This window comes from Centruroides sculpturatus, unplaced genomic scaffold, assembly GCF_000671375.1.
Source record: "Centruroides sculpturatus isolate CEXI.00-Female unplaced genomic scaffold, Cexi_2.0 scaffold7, whole genome shotgun sequence".
Classification (NCBI taxonomy): Eukaryota; Metazoa; Arthropoda; class Arachnida; order Scorpiones; family Buthidae; genus Centruroides; species Centruroides sculpturatus.
Genome location: NW_019384510.1, coordinates 103,481 through 126,996, shown reverse-complemented (window position 1 = coordinate 126,996; position 23,516 = coordinate 103,481). Strand labels below are relative to the sequence as shown.

The window sequence follows — 23,516 nt, the reverse complement described above, 5'->3', positions numbered from 1 at the left end:
CTTTACCGGATGACCGGACGGACGGAAGTTCGACCCCTTTCCCGATAAACGAGCGGGAGGAGGAAAGAGAAGGCGGAGACGGTCAGAAGGTATTTTAATGTGCCAGCTTCCGGAACCGTTACACCAACGTCCACTACACCGAACACTTAAAATTCCCACACGGTTAATCTATTACAAAAGAAAACACGTGGCTACGGCTACGGCGGGTCCTAAGGGGTGGAGACGGTCCCCGCCCGTTCTAACCAACTAACGGAAGAGAGGGGCGGACGGGAACGGCGGGCGGGTGTTAAAACGGCGTCTACCGGCGGACGACGCTAAGATACAAAAGGTGCGCGACGGGGGAGGACCGCCCGGGCGCTAGACGCCCGCGGCCACCGGGATTACGTATTACGGAACGGGTCGGATCGCCGTTCTATTCCCGGGGTAAAAGTCGACCGGATCCGCCGTCCTATTGCATAGATGAGTCTCTACATCGGGCGGCCCGGCGCCGGCTAGGACGTCCCGTCTCCCAAACTGCCGTACGCACCTGAAACGAAAGAAAACACCGGCATTAGTCTACCTGGCAACGCTTCCTTTCTTTCTATCGCGCCGATCGCGAATTTCCGCTTCCCCCCCCCCGGCGGTTAGGTACGGCCTCCGGGGACCGGGCCCGACTTAGAGAGAACGCGTCGTCCTCCAAAATTCCCGGGGTTTTTCCTCCCTTACGAATATCGTCTCGGGTCCGCTGGGCTGGGAAATTCGGGAAGTATCCTTTCTGGCACGACGGAATTTAAAGACGTGGTTCCTAAAGCCTGGTACCACATGCGGCAACGGACGACGGAACGGCAAAATGACGTCACTTTTGCCGTCGACGTGGACGGAATACGAAGTTCAAAAGCCGGATGCACACATGCGGCGCGGCAAGGAAAAGCGGCAGAATGACGTCACTTTTTCTCGCCGCAGAAGTCGATTTTGTGCCGCTTTTCTCGTGCCGCAAAAGTTGGTTGAATTCTATCTTTTGCGGCAACGCCGCCAAGACGCGTTTCTATCAGCCAATAACAGTTTGTCTCGTAGTCACGTGAGAAAATACAATCACGTGGTGTTTTAATGGCGGAAAGTTCGAGGCGGTTAACCGAGATAATTAAAATCAGAATAAAGAGGAAAGGATAACAAATTTAAAACAAATTCTACACAAAAATAATCATATATAATTTAATTCAAAGAAAAAAACAACCGAATCTTACTCGAAATAGTATTCTTTATCGAGAGATCTTGATCCACGAATAAGTCTATTTTGTACACCAGTTCTTTCTCGATCCAAAGAAGTATCTCTAATTCAAATCTTCGACAAAATCTTTTAGCTAAATAAAGCGAGCCGTACAAAACAAAATTTGTAAACACGTAGATAGGGACAGTGTATAAACTAAGGCGCTAGATTACCCAGGTATGCTCATACGCTTCCGTCACGTGTGCAGCCATATTGGTCCTTTTGACGTCATATTCCAAGATTTTTAAATTTAGCTGTATTTTATAACTAGTTGAACTAAATTTTGGCAAAGTTTATCATTTCGACCTTGCAAAATCTTAAGATACAGTTGAATTTATGATTATTTTCGTGTCTCTTCTATTGAACTTCTACGAGAGTCGTAAGCTTTCTAAGGACCAACATGGCGGATGAGCATACCTGGGTTATCTAGCGCCTTAGTATAAACACGTGGATATCGTTCGCCATCTTGAATACTGAACGCATGCGCCGAAATGTAAGCGGATTGCCGCTTGTGTGGTTGCGCTGCCGCGCGGCGAAGATGCGTTTGCGTCACCGCTTTTCCTTGCCGCGCCGCACTTTTCAACTTTTGCCGCGACAAAAAGCGGCACGGTAAAAATTAGACCAATAGGAAGGCCGTTTAGCAATGTCGTCATAAAGATCACGTGGGACGATAGCATTCGAACTATGGCGGTCGGCAAGCTAAAAAGCTTTATTTCTACACTAATACGCTAATATATTTCATTTATACGCTATTTTACTCTTGGATTTAAATATTAATGTCAAATTTACTTACTGCGTAAAGTATTGGAAATGGAGTGAGCATAATTCGGTGACGAAAGTATTCGATATTCCTAACTTTCGACGATTTAGAAAATTTTTCCTATCCAAATTATTCGTTTTTCAGGTTTTTTATTTGCAATAAGATCGAAGGCAAACTTAAAAAGTTTAATTGATATAACAAAGCAATCCCGGTAGACACGTGGCCTACCTACTGTACTGGCTTGTTTATATTTACCACTGGCAGATGGCGCGTTTCAATTGTAGGGTAATTTCCGCATGTGAGTACACGCGACACGGAAAGAAGACGGAACGGCAACCGTTTCCGTCGACGATTTCCGTCGTCCGTTGCCGCATGTGGGTACCAGGCTTAAGAAGGCGGAAATAATAATACCGGCGACGGTGGGTGGGAAAGAGGCGCTTTTGGTCCGTGTCGTTGAGTCGCCCGTCAAAAGTGGGTTGGTTCGATTTTCGACGGAGGAAGGCCGTGGGCCCGGCCCGTCCCGCCTAGGGTAGGAAGTACGTATGGAAGACGACGACCGGGTCGAGCGGGAGGACGGGCGGAAAAGCTTGCCGCGGAGTTCGGTGCTTGGGTTGGTCGGGTTCGCAATATTATCGAGAGAAAATTGTACGCGAGAGTCTGTTCCGACTGCCCTAAGGCAACGGCGGAACTCAATTCGTGGTTAAATTTTTAGATTACAGTAGAGCCTCGATTATCCGACCCCCGATTAACCGACCGTCCTAGTCGGCAAATTTCAAATGTCCAGTAGTGATGTGGCGTTACAATATTTGACTATGTCTTGGCTACTTTAATATTAATTTTTACGTGTTTTAGCTGGCAACACTGGATCGACCACGAAAGGGAGCCAGTATTTAAACGAGGCTTAATTTTCTAATTTTTAACGATACAATAGCGACGATTATTATTTTAAAAAATTTTTTAGGCTTAACATCGATGAAAATTCAACGCGAAGTAGGTTAATAGCGATATACTAATTACATGGGATATAATAATATACTACACTAATAATGGATTTTTTTCGTACTTTTCAATTATCCGACCAACCCCAGTCCCCAATTGAGTCGGATAATCGAGACTCTACTGTACTTCTAAACGAATGATTTTTTCATACGCGACGTCAGCCTTTTCGCCCCATCCGAAGAGTAAAACGGCTAAAGCGATCGGTCGCTTTAGAATTTGTCTTCTGATTTTAAAGATTAAGAAAAAAAATTCCGAGTAGTTTCCCCTACCGAACGTTACGTCCCCTCCACCTATAATTGGCTGCGAGTGGAGGTTTTAGACTCGAACTTTGTCTTTTATCCGTATCCTTTCCAAAATACGGGCTAACGGTCGCGTATGTCACGTGGGCATAAATATATATAGTCTAAAATGATTTTTAGACTATATATTTATGCATATTACAGGAAGTTTAATTACTAATAATACCCGTTCTGTCGGTGGGAGAATATCAAATTTTAAGTCCCTGTATGTTTGTACTTTGTCTACGACCGCACCGACTACATTCCATTTAAACCTATAAGGAGTTGGACGACGTAAACGCGCTATTTTACTCTCGGGCCGACGTTGCGTACGAAAAATAATCATTCTTTTATAAGTAACTCAAAGTTTTAACTCGTTTTCGTTTTCAACTAATACAAATAACGAATAAGGCATTCGAAATCGAGTCCCCCATTGGCACCGTTGCCGTAGCGGCATAATCGAGAACCGACGCTCGCTAGGGGCTAGACCGGGGTCCCCGCCGCGCTACGCCACGTACGAGTTCAAATATAATATACGGAAACGTCGTAAACTCGCTAGGTAGAAAAATGCCGAAATCGGTTCAATCTGGTTTTTACATTTGACGGCGACATAATTTTTAGGAAAATCTGCGAAATGAAAAATTCGGAGCGTTTTTTGTGTAAGTACCCGACATGAAGTTTCTAAGAAAAGCCATTACCGGTTGGCTGTATTGGTTAATAAATACGGAGTTCTACTTTTTGTGTATTCGGTATACTGTATCCGACAAAATGGTTACGCCACCCGCGCTCGACATTTTCTCGGTTATCCGTCGATCCGTTGCCAGAAAAGTTTGGCCACCCCCGGACTAGACGTTCGTTTCGGTGACGATAGGCGGAGCCATCGTTTTCCACCGGCGGCCTTCCCACGCCATTTTTCGGTCAGAAAGAATTCTGTTTAAAGAGCCCGACCATACGCTTCGCGCTCCGGCGTCCGGCATTTTGTCCTCTAGCGTTCTTATTCTTGGCGAGAATGCGCGTCTTCCCGTTGCCCGGACGGTGCGGGAAGCGTTAGCCAAAAACGGTGGGAGGTTCTCGACCACCCACCCCGCGCGAGTTGCCAACCTCGAGGAAATAAAATCGCGTAGCCGTCTCCATCCAGGTCTATAAACGTAAGGTCGAGACGCGATACCGTGAGGCGTGGCGGCAGTCGCCGTGTTGGGGCTCTTTTGGTGCGTACGGTGTCTCTAGAGCCAAGCCGATTGAATTATTTTTCAAAAACATATCAATTATGCTGAAGATTCGTGCTGTGTGAGAAGACTACGGAAAATTCTTTTCCTCTTCTAGTCGATCGGGAACATCGGCCGTACAAGATCGCTGGAATATATTCGAAATTTCGATACAAATAATGCCATTTCCCGCATTGTAGCGATGTCTGGTGAAATGAAAAATCCGGTATACAAACTGGTTTTAATTGGACGCTTCTACGGGCCGTTTGTGGTAAAGCTTTAGTTTTCCGACGGACCGAAAAGTTTCCATTACATTTTAAAGTTTAATCACTTAAATTATATTTGCTAATAATCGACGGTAACTGTACAAATTGCGCATTCTAATAAATAATCGTTTTATGGTAAACTAACGGAATAAATAAAGTCCGAGTCCATATTTCTATTGCTGTTGAATAGATTTTTATAATTGTAGTTATTTAATTGTCTGTAAAAATAATTAAATTTAGTTTATACGCGTAACTTCATTTAGCAACTTTGTTATTATTTCTTGCAAACACTTTTGAACATTTACTTTACGTAATATATGAAGCGCGTAAGAATAGTTTTCTTTCCCCTCTTCCTCTAATTTTAATTTGTAGAAATGTTTCGTCCGAGCTCCCGTTTGCAGTTTGTGTAACGTAAAACTGCGGGTGAAAATAGAAAACTAAATGCATTTTGAAAAATATCTCCAAATTTCTTCTCTAATGTTGAATTTCGAAATTAAAATTTATCCTCGTATTTTATTATACGAATCGTTGACGTGGCCTTTTATTTTGAAGCCTATTTAGTTAAAGCCTTTAATTATATATGCCTTTGGCTAACGAATTTTACAATTCGGTACCGAAAAGCAAACCATTTAAAATATAACAAGAAATCCAACTAATTGAGATGGAAAGAAACAAACAGCTTGGCTCTAGAAACACCGCGCGCACCGAGAGCCCCAATATAGCCACTGCCGCCACGCGTGACGGTATCGCGTCTCGACCTTACGTTTATATATATACCCCGATTTCCATCCGTTACACCCGCGCCCTCTATCCGTAGAAATATTAACTAGATTCCCTTACGTGGGAACCTCAAACTTTTATCTACCGCCCTTCTAACAAAATAATTTTTACATCTCATTTTACAACCCAGTAGTTTCCACCACTCTCTTTTTTAATACGTGGCGAAAAACAAAAGTACGAATGGATACGTAACGCGTTCCTTTCTTTAAAAGCCGTTCTTATTTCGTGCTCGTAATCCCGTTTTTTCAAATTTTTGCCGCCGTCTAAAATGTTTAGCCCGTCCCTAGTTTAAGCCAGCTGTACGTCGGATGCCGTTCCGCGTGGAAAAAGCCCGGATTGCGGACAGCTGGCTAAACGGAAATGCTCCGTAATAAAATACATTAATGTAGTAGCTATATTTTGTACCAACGGAAGCGTAATGGATTTGGACAAATTTTCTTCGCGCGTCGATTCCAGGTCTTGCCAGTATAGCGGCCGGCAGTGTCCAAGAGTATGAAAAAGACCCGCCTTATAATCGGGAATATACGGTAATAGCCAATCGAAGGGTAAATCGGTAAAGTCGAGTTAAACGAGAACCGCGCGGTCGTTATTCTTTCGTTAGGGCTGTTTCACACTACGACCGACTGGTCCGACCCCACCGATTAGTAGTAAAAGCATTCGCACTAAGTACGATTATATGTCGGCGGCCGGCTCGTAAGGACCAATCGCAACGCGTGTTATAGATCGAAACACTAGCCAATCGTGGTAAGTTTTTTTAAATTAAACAGAAAACATGGCCGTCACGGAAAGCGATCGTGCATTTAGATATATCGCGTCATTATTAGATTAGTCAATCGCGTACCTTCAAAGTTTAGTTTCTTGGAAATCTCAGTCCGAGAATTACTTTTTTTATGTTGTCTTTATAATCGGCTGGCCGAATATCTTAAAGCCACGGATACGTTCTGACTTCGTTTATTAAAGCTTACTTTAATCTATACTTTCCGCCATTTTCTAACTTCGACGTAGATTGGATAAATCTAAACTCCGATTGGTTATAGCTCACCGTAGCTCACCGATTGCTCCGACCCGACTACAAATATTTAACTTTCCAAATCTGTCCGACTGGAACGACTAGTCGGTCGGCAGACTGCTGTTGCCACGGCAACACGACTCGGAGTCGGGCCAGTCGGTCATAGTGTGAAACAGCCCTTAGACGTTTGGACAGATTCGTTTGCCGCGAATGCGGCTAGGGCAGACTTATCCGAAATTGCTTGGGGTGGACGCTATTCGTATCGCTTCGCCTTTTAATCCGCAATTTAAACGCTCGAGTAGATTTAGAAACGTCGATATGGCCGGCGCCATTTTCTTAACGAAGTGAACTGTTTCCTGGGTGAATTTCGTTCGAAACGTGGTCGACGTGGAGCGTGCTTACCGAATGCGATTTGTACTTTACCGCCGACTATTTAGTAATTGGTTTAACTCGTTCCACTTTACCAACGTAGCCTAAGTAAATAATTGCGAAAATTTAGTAGTCCTCTGGCCGAGAAAAAAAGAAAGGCGATATCACCGAGAAGGCTATACCTGTATTTACAAAATAGGCATTTTCCGGTCGGCAGCTTTGCCAATTAAACATCCGGTAGAACTCGCAGGCGCCTGCCCGAGTCGGTTTGCCCGCTATCCGGAGACGCGGGCCCTTCTCCGAATTCCTAATCGTCTTCCTAAAATTCCCGATAGTCGGAGGACCTCGGCCGTCTCCGAAATTCTCCGAGTGTCGAGTTGGCGTTGCCCTTTCGACCGGCGGCGCCGCGATAAAAGAGCGTTTTCCGACTCCTCCGACGCGGATGAAATTTCGTCTTACTGGCCGAATTCCGAAATAAAATTCTTTCTCGAAAATCGAAATACAGTATGTAAATATATCGAATTTGGTCGAGGTTTCTCTCGTAGTTGTTTCTGCGCGCAGCTCCCAACGCTTACGCTTTCTGTATTATCGTGGCGAAAATACGTAATACCGCATTTTTTAAAATGAAATCGCTACCCGCGGTCTGTCCGTTAGACCGGCCATTCCCAACTTATCTTTACGGCGGAACCCTTTTGGCCTCGATGGGAAATGTTGGAACCCTGACAATTTTTGACGGCTACGCGAAACTGCAAATGCAAACACCGAAACCAACTTATCGAAAGAAAGAGTAATAACGGAAAGCCTGTGTTATTCGTGGAAAGCGCTTAATTCGCACCGTTCATTAATTCGAAGGGTTACGCTTCTCTTTCAATATTCGGGTCCGTACAGACCCGGAAAGTCGGCGAATAAGATTTTTAGCAGAAAAAATTATGGAACGTCGGGGAATCCGTCTGCCGCTCTGATCGAATATAGCTGTCGACATATACATCGACTCTCTATCTGCGTATAATCTAATCAGAAGCGACAAATTACATCCACTGGTTGCAAATGTTAAAAACTCGATTCAAAAATCGAAATGCAATACAGTATATACATCTCCCGGGTCAGAACCCATCTGGGCCCGAAAGGCAACCAGAGAGCGGATACTCTGGCTAAGTACGCAACCAAAGATAGCAACAATACCGCGTATAACAAAATTAGTCAACAAACACTGCGGCAACTTTTATGGAAAGACACTTTACTACAGTGGCAAATCGCGCGGGATGGCGATACGCGGCACATAACCCACAGGTTTATTCCGGACTCGGACAAATTTATTAGTATAGACTGGTATACTCCCGATTATTGCGCTACTCGAATAGTTGCCGAGCGTGGCGAGTTTGCCAATTACCTTGTCAGGTTCGCAAATAGGACTCGTGGTCTTTGCTCTATGCGCAATGTCGAAGACGGACCCGAGCACTATATATATGATTGTACCGCTTTTGAACGCGAAAGAAACCAATTAAGGATACTTATCGAAGAACGGGGTATAGAATGGCCAGGCGGTCCCTCGGACATCTGGCTAAACAGAGAGATCTACAACTTCAAACAATTTGCTAAGCAAATTTACTGTTAACCGAACCGAGATCTACAGCTAAAGCTCCGTGTCGGGGCATTATCTCGCCCCTGGACTTTACGACATAACTACTACGCGCGAAAGAACCGTCACGTGTCTTCTAAATATATACGTTGCTCTTCTTATCAACTACGTATATTTTGTAAATATCTTAAATGTTTTTATTTTCGGTACACTTCCTACCAGTGTTAATTTTATGTAATTTACCTAATCGAAATGTATTCTAACGTATACTGTCCACTCGTTCCCCGGTAATGCTTCGTGCGGGGCCGGGGCGCGTACAATTAATGTACCAATAAAATATATTGAGCGAGTGAGCGAGTGATCTAGCAGGTGTTTAAATTCGATTGGGTATAGGGAGGTTACGAAAACCGAACGACCAAAGAAACGGCGAGATTTGTCGCGCTTATATCTCGTAAACTATAAGCCATAATTTTGTCGGATAGAAGGTTTACGTCCGTATTTAAAAAGGCGAGTAGCGCCAGGCAGCCAGGCGGGAAGGAGTAGCTTGGCGCGCGAACACCGAAAATGGCGGAGTTTAGACGTCGAAATCGGTGTCGATTTGTATAGAACGACGGGATGTACAATATTATTTAGCAACAATAACCGATAAAATAGATTTGTAAAGTAGCCGATAACTGCGCGGGTAGAAGAAATTTCGAAGGAAATACGAACAGCGAAGTAAGAGACGTATACGATTGGAAAGAAAAGTTTAAAAGGAATGAGAAAAGGCCAAAACGACTAATGCCAAACCGCGCGGGTTGTATAGAGAACCCAGGCCAATACTCGGAGCGCGCCGCGCCTAAACCCGTAGATTTTGGCTGGGAACGGGTTAACCCCTGGGCGACACGCCGGGCTCCCGTCACTGGCATGGCGGTACGTACTAGGGTTTCTCATTTGCCGGTCTTTCGCTCGTCCCGGCATTCCGGGACAAAAGCCAACCGTTTCCCGGGATAGAGTCAATTATTTTTAAGGTATACAAAATATCTCGAAATTAAACCATATAATTATTTTTCATTTTTTAAAGTAATTTTAAAGTTCTGTAACATCCAAAATCGTATTAGTAATGCCGTGTGAGATATATAATAAAAATTACCTTCGAATTACGTAGAAATTTTCACAAATAGAAAAAAATTTATTAAAGTTTGCTAGAAACTGCGTACAACGACAACGACAACAAAAATGCTTCGAATCCAGTTAAAATTTAAAAATTGAACTTAGACGAAACTTCTAACTTACAAGTAATTTTCGTTTTTTAAATAAAATATAATACAAAATATTGTAAACTTTTATAAGATTTTAAAAAGCAAAGACGATCGTTACTCCGATCACCCACTGTAATTCTGGAAGATTTCGAGATGGCGGCACTTCTTTCGCTGTGTAGTATTCTCGATTTGTCTACCTCGGCCACTTTAATAGCTGGATAATTCGGCAATTCGTTCGGCTTTAATAATCGGGTTTACGAAGAAAAGCTTCGTACTCATTTGTATCTTGGCCCAATTTGCGCAATCCGGCGTTACGCGGTTAAAAATTAAGACGGCGTAAGCGCCATTATTCCATATATTACGGGTTCCGACCAGTAAAGAATTTTCGGAGTCCCGCCACAAATAAGCTACGTATCGATTATCGACCATTTGTGACGCGCCCTAACGAGTAAAAACTAAAAACACTAATAGGTAGGTTTAAAATGAATAAATACAAATGTATTCCGACAGTGAATGAGATAATTACGCTTTTTATTTGCAAAATTTCTTAACCTTTAAAAATTAAAAATTGACTTTTTTTCTTATCTTGTGTTAACAAGATAAGAAAAAAAGTCAATTTTTAAGAAATTTGCGTCATTTCCCGGCTTAAAAAAAAACAACCGGGATCCCGGAATCCCGTTTGAGAAACGCTAGTACGTACGGTATCGTCGGACCACATTCGATAGGCTGGCGCTGTGGACGTCGACAATTAAAGCCAATTTAACCATCGTATTATTATTGGACTGCAATTTGAAAAACTTATTAAAAATTCCCACTGTCGTCCGTCCGTCCGTCCGTCCGTCCGTTTTTCCTTAATGTCGAGAACGGAGCGAGATGGACGAAATCCGAAACCGGCCTTACGGGCGGGAGTTCCGATTAACCGTATATTTTAAATGAAATAAATTAAATTTCGGCCCGTCGTAATAAATAACCGCTAGTCTATTGTGACGCGGCGGCCACGCCGGGCCGCAATTATTTATTTATCGAATTTAAAATATACGCTCCGCACCTGGGATTAGTAGCGTCTCGTCCCCGTACCTGGCGCTTTCTGGCTAGCCATAGTCATTTATTTGACTCCGTTCTGGAAATTTGGCAAAAATCGGACTGACGGACGACGATGGGAATTTATGTCTTGGATTTTTTCGAATTGCGGCCCAATAATTGTTTACGCGTTGGATACTTTTTACCATTATTTTTAAAAATGATTTTCTAGCTTTAGGTTAAGGAAAACCACAAAAGCGGTAACACTTATCTTGTCAAAAGTTACATGACCATTCGGTTCATTCCATTACCGATAAGTCGGTCCCCGCCGTTTATAAAACTACCAGTAACTTTTGCACGCGTAGAGGACGTGGTAAAAGGACTCGATCCGAGACTAGAACAATTACACCTCCCTCCCCAAATCCGCATCGGCACATTCGTACGTCGATAGAGTCGACGGATCTTATCGGCGGAAGGAAGACAAATTCGTCAACCCCCGCGTTACATTTAAATTATTTATTACTACATCGACTGCAAATTTTTAATCGTCTTTTAATATAAAAAAAAACTCGCGCCACTTCCGATCCCAGATTTCCTTATCCGGTGCCTATTGTAGTAGTGTCCGGCCCCCGTACATCGTACTTCGCCCGATAACAACGCAGCCACGCCGGTCGTATATAGCGCGCATCCGGCTAACTACGTTAACGGGATTAAGAACGGTCGGACGGACGACGGTGGGAATCTATAGAAAAAAATACTTAAATCGGTGTAGTTTGGTCGGCGCTGTACGACCAGTGGCTATTTATTGGGCGGCAATTCGATGCGCCTTCCCACGCAAAACGAGAAAATCAAAAGCCAGTTTTAATTTTGCATTAATTTCTCTTTTTTAATAGAGCCCATTGTTACCGGGAGGGTGGGCGAAATAATTTTCCGACAGGCACGCGCAGCGAGAAAAGCCAGTTACGCCAGCCACTGCAGTTGCGCCAGTGGAGAGTTCTTTTTTCCTTTCCGACCAGGTGGAAGGCGACCCTTTCTACGCCAGTGCGGACGACGTCGCTACCGAAACAAAAAGAAAATCGATTGGGCCAACATTTATAAATTACTCTGTACAAGTTGTTTTCGGTTAGCTTAAAATCGCTACGAAGGAAGAAAGCCCCTATTAAAGCGCGGAACGGCGTGGCAGAATTTGTCGGGTTTCCGCCTAAACAAACGCTTTGACCCGGACCCTTCGCTTCTCTTATCGATAACGGCCTCTATCGATAAACGTGGAGGAAACGAACGAAGAAACCCAAGTCTCTGGCTGCGGACCGTACCCGCTTCCTTATAGGTTTAAACCGTCGATTATTTTCTTCCATTTCGTTCGTAAAAGTCAAATGTTATCGAAAAGACGGACGGGAAAGTTGCCTCGGCTAGAAAAATCCACTTCCGGTCTTACTCCCCCCCCGGCGTCCACGCAAACCTCGAAAAATCAGTTTACTCTTTGACGCCAGCAAAGAAGTCGATGTTAAGGTTCCGCGGTCGGAAGGAGAACGTTTCACCTTTCTTCCGTCTAAAGGCCGTCGTTGCCGACCTCGTTCTCGACAAGAGGCGATCGGACGACGGCTTCCTCCTCCCTACCGGAAGTGGTAGGAGAGTGCCGATCGATTACGCTCTCGTTTCAGATACGGGTTTAAAGGACCGAGTCTCGAAACGACAAAAAGGAGGTCGACCCTTCGGACGTCTGCCTCTTTTCCACGTCGACCGCCATTCCTCTTCCGTTAAACCGTCGCCCCGGCACGCGTTTTCCGAAACGGAAGCGAATTCCGAGTGGACCCGGTTTTTTAAGGGCTACTTCCGGTAATCGAGCGGAGCGGAAGAGAAATCCACCCGCCGGGGGTAAAGCGTTCCTCACCTGTGACGGGCACGGAAGCTCTCCTGTGGTACGGGCGCTCTTCCGGTGCCGAGATTCCCGGGCTGCCGGAAAACGAGTAATTTGTGCAGAAGCGGCCCAAGTCTTCTATCTTCGGGCTGCGATCGGGAACGTCGGAACTGGGCGCCAGTCTGTACCTGCCGGTCACCACCCGTCCGCCGAAATCCGCCCTTCCGCATCGCCAGACGCCGTACAGCAACTCCAATCCGTCGGAACCTCGTCTTCGGTAACTCACCAGGCCCTTGGAGGCGGCCTCCAGGCCCCGCAGGCCGGTCACCGTCCCCGCCGAACCCAAGAGCACGCTCAGCACCTCTCCCGCCGATCGTCGACGGTCCCGTCCCTCGGGTCTGGCCCGGCTCCTGGGCGAAGAGACGAAAAGATCGGCGGGGAGCGACCCCCGGCGACCGGTCTGCGCGGCGCGAGACAACACCGCCGAAAATCCCGCCAGCAACGGCGCCCGGCCTTCGTCCTCCGTCCCGGCGCTCTTCTCGGGTCCTCCCGGCTCCCGTTTCCGGTCGACGGAGGCGGGTCGAAGATCCGGAAGTGCGAAACCTCGGCGTCCGTGCGGCTCTCCGTTCCACTCCAACCCCGCCGGATCCAGGGTACCTGGGGCGGGAATAGATTCCTCTCAGAAGCGAAATTCTGCATCCCACGGGTGGGAAAGTCTACTTACCGGAAGTGGGTTCGGAGGGTACCGACCACCTTCTGCCTCCTCCGCGAAGACCCCCGCACGCTTCCGCCTCCGACGGATAGGGGGCGTACCTTCCGGTGGCCACGGGAGCGGATCCTCTTCTGCGCCCCGCGCCGTAGACGGAACCCTTCCGGGAGTGAGCGGGAGAGTCGAACTCCTTGCTGGGAAGCTGGGGTCGCTCCTCCGACAGACTCCTGCTGATGCGCCAACACCAGGTGGCCGCCGCTTTGTCTTGGGGCGGAGTGCAACAGCCGTCGACGCACTCGTCTTCGTCCCCCGGCTTCGGCCGTCGGCCCGGTTTGAAGAAGCGCGTTTCCACTCGAGAGATGACCCTGACCCTGCGCAGTCGCAACGCCCTGTTGTGGTCGGTGAGAGAGACCACGCTGGTGGTGGGATCCAGTTCTTCCGTCGGCGTCTCCAGGTCCAGAGAGTCGCCGACGGGTTGGGTGAAGGGAATTTCGGACTCCGTCGGGTCTTCCGGGAACGGCGGCGCTGCCTCGTCTGCGGGAGACGGCAGATGGGCCTGGTCCCTCTCTCGCTCCAGCCTCTTCTTCCATCGGCGGTGGTTGTGGTGCAGGTTGAAGACCAGCTGGGTGGACAGCGAAGAGTCCAGGAAGCGGTGCCACGTCTCGAACAGCGGCGTCACGATGAACTTGAAGAAGTCTGCCGAGACAAAGTTGCCGTCAAGCCGGGCGGAAGCGACATTCTTACTTTAGACGCCACGCGAGCTGGACTCACCCGCTTGAATCTTGGCTACGGTCGTCCTTTGGCGGTCGAAAGTGGGAGTGGCCGGGAGATTCAGCTGCCTCTCGTAATCTCCTAAAGGTCCAGATCGAACGGTATATTATAATATAGGACGGTGCGGGAAAGAAGACGACTGTTAACCTTGACTGACCTTGTCGGTAGAATTCCTGGCACACCTGGTGGCTCCATCGCTGACTGATCGACCAGGGACGACAGGGATTACACAGATCCGCGCACTTGAGAGCTATCTAAACGGTAAAACGGTGGTCGCGCGTTACAAGGCGTCCACCCTCCGCATCCGAGATAAACAAATGCTTTCGTTTTTACCTGAAGCGTAAAGTGTCTGTCGTCCTTCTCCTCGGTGTCCAGAGTCTGGTTCTCTAAGTGTATCTAAAGAGAGGCTTCTAGATTAAAAGCATCCCCCGGGCCGTCGATCTTAAATTACGGAACGAAGGAAAGAAAAATTGGCAATTCTCACCTTGAATCTCGCTAGGAATTTCTGCTGGCGAGTGATGTCTGTGGCCAGGATCAGGGATCGGACCCGCCATTGGATGTCGTCCCTTTAGACAGAAATCATTCAAGAACAGCTGTTATCGGGAAAAATCACATTTACAACACAAACTTGAAAATATGTTAAGTTATAGAACACGTCTACCGCAAATGACTTCCAACGACACTACTACGACACAGAAGTGGGAGGCCGGAAATCACCGGTACTTACCACGTAGCCTTGTCCAAGTGGTCGAAGACTCCCGATTCCTTCAGGCAGGAGACGGCTATCCTCCAATGGTGGTTTTCCAGCACGGAAGAGCACTAGAGGGGAGAGAAGACAGGTCGGAAACGGCGTTTGGCGGGAGAGAGAACGGGGGGGAAAGACACTCGCCTGGTAGAGCTCGACCAGGTGATTGCAGGTGGCCACCAGGAAGGGCTGGTTGACGCCGGGATGGTCCAGGTCGTGTCCGACCGCGGCTATCAGGGCCGACATGGCTTCGGTGGGCGTCAGGTGGGCCGAAATCTAGGAAGAGATTTTCTTCCCTGAAACTCGGAAGAGGAAAACGCGGCCAAGGAAGAAGAGAAAGGTACCTTTTTCTCCGCCAGGAAGCAGTGCATGGCTTGAGCGACGTCCGCGGCGTGGACCGAGTTGTGGTACGGATTGTGGCTGTGGTACGTGGCTTCCATTATGCCTGCAAAATAACTTTCTAACTACAACTAAGGACGACGGATGGGAGGGAGGATCTTCCTTCCCTTCTCCCCTCCGTTTATTTACTTGTTGGCCGGAGCGAAGGGAGTCCGGAGGTTCTTTTTTCCCGCAGCGGAAGATCCCTTTTTGCTCCGAACGGGTTCGACCGCCGAGAGGAAAGGCGGTGGCCAGGGCCAAGAGGAAGAGGGTACTTACCGAAGCATCTCCAGACCTTGACGGCGTCCAGGCGGAAAGCCTCGACCAGTCCGTAGGTGCGGAAGAGGTGGACGAGGAGGACGGACAGGGACCGTCCTCCGGTAGCCACGTCCAGGTTGAAGGTGTTAAAAGCCCACCGGTCGCTGCGCGACAACAGCCTCTGTAAAGAGAGGGAGGAGTGAGAAGCGGGTGAGCGCGGCGGGGGCGGGAGGGAAGCCACTCACGTCGGTGGTTCGATTGTAGCAGGTGTCTAGGAGACAGAGTCGGTAGGTGCGCGGAGCGATTATCGGGCGTCCGGGTCTTCTCTTGCGCAGCGTTCGGAAGGGGGCGACGCCGGGCGGTCCGACCCGGGCTGCAAAGAAGCACGGCGTTAGCGGCGGGCTCGGGCGGGGGCCAAGGGCGTACTTACCCGGCACTTGTCCGTCTTCTCCCTCTCCTTCTTCTCGGTCTTCCGCCCTTCGGCCCGGTGAATCTGTACAAAGAAGGCCGAGGGATTAGTGGAGCGGCGCGCGCTCCGAACGGACGTAAGGCTTCCTCCTTCTCCTCCCTCCGGGCGGGCGGCGCCGGAGCGGAAAGAGGAGGAAGTTTCGGAAGAAGGAAAGAAACTTACCGTTCATTTTGATGCAGAGACAGTTTCCCGGGAGACGCTGGACCACCGCACTTCCCCGTCCCTGAGGAAGAAAGAAAAGGTGGTGACCCCGCTGGTCTTTCCGCATGGCGCCCGGCCGGCCCGGGACGGAGGGAGTTACCCGGGCCCCCGGTGGATTAAGAGAGGAGGAGGGTGGGACCGGAAGTTCTTCCTCCCACCCGCGCGGTAACCGGTTACTTATTTACGGGAAGAGAAAGGGGCGGTTTTCCTCCGTTTTCTTCGGCCGTCGGGCCGGTTCGAAGAAGCGCGTTTCCACTCGAGAGACGACCCCGACCCTGCGCAGTCGCGACGCCCTCTTCTAATCGGTGGCAGAGACCACGCCGGTGGTGAGATCCGCGGAAGGAAAAGGAAACCCGTGCGGCAAATTTCTTATTTCCGGCCGGAAGAGAGAAGAGGACGGGAAAAGGTTTTGTTTGGCTGGCGACAGCTTCGGACGACGTTCCGCGGTCACCGGGGGAGATTCTTTTTGTCTCCGTTTCCCACCGCAAATGGCAACTTCGCACTCTGCCAGACGCCCGGACCGGATCTTCGTCCCGCGGCGGCCGGCCGACTTCTGGCGCCGATAAGGGGAGGCGGGTGACGGAACGACCGGGGTCGGAGGTCGGCGAGAAAAGCAATTTTGTTTGTAAAGGAGGCACAAAGCCTCTTTCTTCGGCAGATAAGGGACGCCACTGCCGGGGAACAACGCTTCCTTGTCCGCAATGTTTTCCAACGGCTTTTGGATTCCCGGAGTCGAAAATTTTCGACTCCGGGTCGAAGGCCCGGTTGGACGGAAGGAACTTTCTGCCGAAATATTAAACCGACGGAAGTTGTCACTTTCCAGAGAAAATTTCAAATCCCAACGCGCCTTAACTTAAAAATGTTTCTCAATTTTCCACGCGCCGCCAAAAAGTTGACGCCCGTCGTCGGCTTTTGCGCCGCCCTCTTTTTAAACGTCGGCCGGTCTATGGGGATTTTCCGCCCGCCACCCTTGCCGGAATCGAAGGAAGAAGGTTTTGGTACCGGTGGACGACGGAAGCGCCCCTCTTTTTACCCCGTGTCTGTCCCGGACGGAGCCCGCGCATTAATTTCGCCCTCCGTCGTTATCGGCGTAATTCTCTTCCCGCTTCCCGACGGAAATCCGGGCGCGGGAACCGTATTTAAATTGCCGGGGCTTTATACTCCGACGGTCGAGCGGGTGACCCCCGCCGGTACCGCGAGAAAATAATTAAGCGGAGATGCGAAAAGGCGTCCGATAGGTAACCGTTAAATAAATGGACGGTCGGTCGGCCGATATTTAAAATCGGGCGGTTTTAACGATTAGATCCGTCGTCCGTTAAAATCCTTTCTTCGCGCTCGACTACTCGACCACCCGCAATCCCCACCGGAAATCTATAAGGTTTCCCGTTTAACCCCGATTCCGCCGGGTTATTTTCTTCTTTCTTCCGTCGGAATTGCCCACCCACCGCTCTCCTATTAAAAATTTACCGGCGCCCACCCAGGCCCCGGGGAAAATGGCGCTTTTGCCCACTTAATTTCACCCGGTTTGGCCTTTTTCCAAAATTCTACCCGCTTTTCTTTGATAGAAAAAAGCCAATTTTTAAAAACTAAAATACTACTCTAGCTTTAAAAAAGGAATATTTTTCAACCTCCGCGGGGATTTATTTATAAAATAAGCCCGTTTTTTGGAGATAATTAGTTTATAAAGGGTCCGGTAGGCGATGGGTGGTTAAATTTTGCTTCCGTTGGGCCACCGTCAAATATAACGATATCGTCGGCCGCAGTTCATATGGGAAAAGGCGTTAGTGGCGGTTTTTCCTCCCGGACCAACTCCGAAACGGAATCGAATGTCTATCGATCCGCCTGGCCACTCGACGAAAATCTGTCGCATCGACCGATTTAGGTACTCGACGCGATATCCCGTCACTTCGGACGTAAAAGACTATAGAATATTATAGAAGGAGAGGAGGCGGAGGGCTCGCGCGTCTAATTATAACTTTCGGGCCAATAATCGACTAATTGCCGGCCATCGATTGTCTCCCCTTCGTATTGCGTCATCCTCCGTAGCGCGATTCCCGCTTTCTGCCGGCTTCTTCGCCCAATTGTAGGCCAAACGTAACCGCTCCGCTCCTCTTCCGTCCGCATCCGGAGATTTCCGCTTTTATCCGTCGCCGTCGGTGACAAAACACCCGGCGCTCTTTCGCCGTAATGCGGACGTTGGACGGATGGTTCGTCTCCATTTAATTAATAAAAGAACAGAATAGGTTTTAAAGACGAGACGGTTGGCCCGGGAAGGCTTAGCGGAGAGGGAGGGAGGAGGGAAAGCTTTAAAATTACGGGCCGAGATATAAAATAACGGCGTCGGACTTACCTGAGCGTTGGACCCGACCACGGTCCAGCTCCTGAACCTCCTTCCCGGACACATACACGTAGCGTATGGGATCATCGCCGCCGATGCGCTACGCCCGCTTCACCATGGCAGCGGATTCTTTATTGCCGGTCGGCTCTCCTCCCGGAGCCCGTCCCGTCGTCGCTGCTCGATCTAGGTCACCCGCGCAGCGCCACCTAGCGACAACGGAAGAGAAAGGTCAAAGGTCGGTGGTTAGGGATGCCGGGCCGCCGTCCGACCTCTACCCTCTCCTGCCGATCCCGTCGCACTGCCCTACCACGTGGTACGCGCCCGGTCCACTAGCCAGCGGCCCGTGACGTCACAACCCAGCCATCGATCAATTTCTCGGTTTGTCCTTAAACAGAATCGAGACTGCGTATTCTCCGGAGGATCGGCCGCAGTTTTTTTAATATTCTTTTCCCTTATTAAACATTTATTTAAATAGAAATAAACGCGCTTCCGCCGGCGGTGTACCCCGCCCGCCGCCTAATTTCCACTTTAAAAATGACATTTTAATATTTTACCTTCCGTTAAGTTTTCTCCGTCGCATTGTTTCTTTTTCCGGTCTCGGCCACTTCCGGCCGGGAGAGGGCGGGTAGAAGGTCGACTTCCGTCGTTAAAGGCGGTAAGGAGCGAGATTTTCTCCCGACTTTGGTCCCATCCCGGGGGCCCACCTTCCTTCTCTTCCACGGGAATGGACCTTTCCGGTCGGCACGGCAACGCCCGTTATTTGGAAAGTGACACCTGGTCGAGCGCCGAGACGTCGACTTTCCCCGGCGGTGTTTTCGGCCCGACCCTCCGAGGGGCTCGGGACCGCCTTAAAAATGCAGCTAATTAAAGAAAATTTAGCCGGTCGACCGGTTCCGTAAAAATATTGCCATTCGCCAGTTAGTTAATTCGGTTAAATTAAAACCTCGGACGGGAATAACGGCGCGAGCAATTTGGTGGTTTCCGGGTGGGTTTGTATCTCCGGAGGTTATCGATTAAAAGGGTCGGCCATTCAATTTTATTAATAACCCACCGGCGTCTTCCGTACAAATCCGGAATTTGCCCGGGCCAAGGAGGAAATCTTGGTCCGACTCGTAGGCTAAAACGACGGGGTTAAGTTAGTTAATGGTTAAAATGTCTTATGGCGATTTTAATAAAAAAGTTTCTATCGAAAGTCTCCAATGTTTTCGACTAACTCCGCCGTTTTCTGCCGGTTATTTCTATTTTTACCGAGTAATAACTGCCAGATTCGATACCCTCGTCTTTTCTCCTCTTCTTTCCCGTTTTTAAGTCATTGGCTAATTTCGTTACGATAACGGAGGACGGACCAATATTTCCTTTCCGTTTATCCGCCATCAATTATTTTCTTTTAACCCCAAAGTCCGCCACCTCGTTCAAAAACGTTTTCGATCAATAAAGTCTGCGGCCTTAAGCTTCTGCCTTCTATAAATACACCCGTGATTCCAGTAAATTCTCCGCTCCCTCTTCTTCGCCCGGGCTAAAATTTTGTAGCCGCTGGCCCGCTACGCTCCACCCGCGCACCGCCGTCTATTTGCGTACGCTCCGCGCTTCCAAAAGCCTTCCGCCTCCGCCCGCGCCTTTGGCGCCCTTCCCGTCCTTAATCTGGCTCCGGTGTCCGCTTCCCGGGCCAAAACCACTTTCCCGCGGCCAAACTTTAATTACTATCCCCGCCAAGAGACGCCGGGTATGGGATGGGAGGCAAAAATTCCTTCGCCGTCCCAACCCGGGACCAGGCAGTTTCTTCCTCGGAACCCCCGTTAATTGGCGCGGAACGTACACCCCGTAAAGCGCCGATTTTTCGTTATTTCCCATTAATTAAACGGGGATTGGACTACAAGAAAAGGAGTCGGTGGCTTTCCACCGTCCATCTTCCGAGGCGGAAGGGCGGCGCGGGTGGTAGGCCGGCAATACGGTCCGGATATTTGTTAGAGACGACAGCGGTCTATCCGTTTCTTAAAGGAAAAATTCGGCCGAAAATCCCGGATCCGGCTTATTTTTATCGGCCGCCCGGTCGATGCCGGAAAGAGAAATCGATAAATTGGCCGGGAGAGAGGTGGATTTTCGTCGGCACTTAGCTAAAGGCTAGAAAAAGGAGTGGAAATAATTTCCGAGTCGAGCGGAAGCGTGGCGCGCGTAACTTAGGCCCGAGAAAATAAAAATACCGGCGTTACGCGTACCAGCGCGTAGTTTCTATTAGTAGGGCGGGCGGGAAAAGAAAAGAACCGGCGTTTCTGGTGGAGTTAACGGCCGAGTAATAGAGGAGAAGACTGGATTTTTTTAATTAAATACCCACGCCGTTGGTCAAAATTTAATATTCGGATTAAAAACCCAACGGTTAAATAATTGACGTCGGTCTCGGACTGGGTGGCGGACGGAAACGGAAACGTAATTATTTAAAGTCGTTGGTACCCGGCTAAGAAGGCGTCTGGTCCATTTACCGCCTTTTCCCTCTTTTTCGGTCGATTATTAATAATAAAATATGGAGACGCCGAGGCGAAGGTCGATCACCCTCCGGCACCGCTAATGGACGACTATTAACCGGGTACGTACCTAGGCCAGGGTAGCGTTCCGTCGCCTGGGCCGGGCAAATTTAATAATCTCTTAATAAAATTATTATAAAGTAATTATAAAGCGGCGCATATTTTAGCCGACTTTAAGACCGGACGACGGAGGCAAAAAATGTTTTTCTTATATTAAAATATTTCCCCGATAAAAAGTATTTTAAAATTAAAGAAGCGTCGCCTTACGCCCAACCGAGAATTAATTAAGTTATTACCGCGGTCGAAAGGCCTAATGGGCCCCGGGTATAATTCGTCGCCTTCCGGATAACTCCGGCCGTAATTTTACAAATTGTTGTCCGCGGTAAGACGACTCGGCCGCCACCTTAAATACAAAGCGTAAAATACGGCCAATTCGATACGGTAATGGCGGAGAAATGCGCTGGGACCCCGGTCCTATCCACCCGCGCCGTATTCACCGTGGAGGAAACGGTGACGGCTGGTTTCTTTCGGTACGAGTTTTCCGTCGTGGTCGATTAAGGATCGATCCGAGAATAAAATGGTGGAAAGGTCGTTTCCCGTTTACCTACAAACCCGTATTATTTCATTATTTATTTATCGAAAGAAAAAAAAATGTCCGGTAGACGATAACTGCCTCCCCGGTACGCCGTTAGATAATCGGTAAGCGGGGGCCCGGGAGGAGAAATTCCTTCCGCCCGTAACTGGAATACTCCGAGTTCGAATTGGAAGCGGGCAAAGGCGAAATTTTCACCGATTATCGCCCAGTGGTTCGCTATACGTCGCTTCTTTACTTAAGTCACCGGCCCTCTCCGGCCACTTCTCCTTACCGAATACGTTACGTCGTCGATAAGAATGCGCTGCCGGCTTTATCCGCGGCGGCTGTAATAATTACGGCAATTTCCCAGCCAAAAAGTTCCTTTTGGATTTTATCGAGGAACGAGTTGGCACGTGGGAGTCTTTATTTTTTTTCTTCTCTCTCTTCTCTTGCCAAATGATTGGCCCGGATAAAAATAAATCCGCTCTATTTTTATTTCCGTACTTATTCCTTAGCCGTATTTTTATATTCTACCACATTTAAAACAAAAAACAACCTCGGAATTACCTACTTTTCCCGTTTTTCCGCCCACGGAAGGCCAAAAACAAACGATTCCCCATCCCAGTCGGTTTGGAAAATTCGTTTTTGTCGGGCCGCGGAGGCTTTTATTATTATTTCGGGGATTCGGTCCGAAGGTATTCCCGGTTTTATCGGTAACCGGACGGTCCCTCTTTTTCCCTCCGAGTGGCCGCGGCCGGTAGAACGGAAGACGACGGTCCAAGTCGGAGCGCGTAACCTTCCGTCTCGGACGTACCGGTTTACGCGTGGGAAAAGGGCGGAGCGGGCCCCTCCCCTTCCACCGCCCTCGGCCTATCTAAAATTATGTTTCGACGCCATCGATTAACGGTCGACGGATTTCGTCCACCGTTAAGGAGCGACAGTTCGTCCGTCGATCGTTTCTCCATTTTTTTTCATTTCCGTCTCCAAAATCGACCATTAAATTTCTTCGGCTTTTATTACGGCCCAAGATTCCCCTTCCGGAAACGGAGAAGAGAAGAAAACGGCGGAATAAAATATTAGTTTCCGTTTCCGCCTCCCGGGTAAAACTGGCGCTGTCGCTGTTTATCGAAGGACGAGAAGTCGCTCGGTTTTTATTACCGGACCGAATGGAAACGCGCGGTAGTCGGAAAAGCGAAAAAATGGCCGGTCCGCGCTGCCCACTCCGTCGCGCCATACGTACCGCGCTGTAGTACTGTACGTAACCGCGGGAAGAGCCGGCGTAAGTAAGTGAGTTGTATTTCGTATTTCGGTCTTTTTCCTTTCGTCCGGGTCGGATACGAGATTCTCCGGAGGCGCGGCCGTTATACTTTTAATAGTAAGAAGGCTTTCTACGTATTTTCCGGCCGGTACGAAGCGATCCTTTTCAAAAACCAAGGTTTCCGGGTGACCAACGGCCGTAGAATAAACGAAAAGGCGCGGAGGCCGAGGACGGCCGTTATCGAGATTTAACGGAAAGCGCGAAAGACTAAAAATTTGAAGGACGCGGAGAAAGATCCGGTCCCCTCCCCGTCGGATAAGTACGAAAAGCCAGAAAGAAATCGGAAGCCGGGCGTCCGATTTCTTTTTTCTCCATTCTTCGGAAGATTTACCTTTCGTCCGGGTCCAGAAATTTTCTTTCCGACTTCCCCCCAGCGGTCGAGAACCCCGCCACGCCTTTAACCGGGCCCGGGGGGTGCGCCGGCGCGGAAACAATAAATTAATAAAAGGGTTTAATAGTCGGACCGTCCAAACCCTTATCGGCCTTTGGAAAAAATCGGGGCGGGGCGGTTAACGGGTGTTAACGGTCACCCGACTCGCCGGCCGAGGCGTAAGGAGGCGCGAATATTTCCCAGCGTTTATAAAGCGCCGCCGGTGTTATTTCCCACGTTTCTTCTCGGAGTGATT

General features: G+C 48.8%; 1 protein-coding gene across 2 annotated transcripts; it reads right to left on the bottom strand.

The window, feature by feature from the left end:
* Positions 1–77: 77 nt before the first annotated feature.
* On the bottom strand, positions 78–22,431 carry LOC111622370. Of its 2 annotated transcripts, XM_023364727.1 has the most exons (15): positions 18,492–22,430; positions 16,103–16,163; positions 15,902–15,964; positions 15,717–15,844; positions 15,493–15,652; positions 15,180–15,280; positions 14,980–15,111; positions 14,818–14,909; positions 14,575–14,656; positions 14,424–14,486; positions 14,248–14,344; positions 14,091–14,171; positions 13,335–14,015; positions 12,644–13,267; positions 78–526 (listed from the first exon to the last, which is right to left on the bottom strand). In XM_023364727.1, exons 1-15 carry the CDS (start codon positions 18,564–18,566, stop codon positions 492–494), a joined length of 2,475 nt encoding a protein of 824 aa, XP_023220495.1. In that variant the 5' UTR covers positions 18,567–22,430; the 3' UTR covers positions 78–491. The 2 variants fall into 2 exon arrangements, with proteins under 2 accessions (XP_023220495.1, XP_023220494.1); XM_023364726.1 differs by having other exon boundaries at positions 15,717–15,964; positions 18,492–22,431.
* Between the last annotated feature and the right edge of the window lie 1,085 nt (positions 22,432–23,516).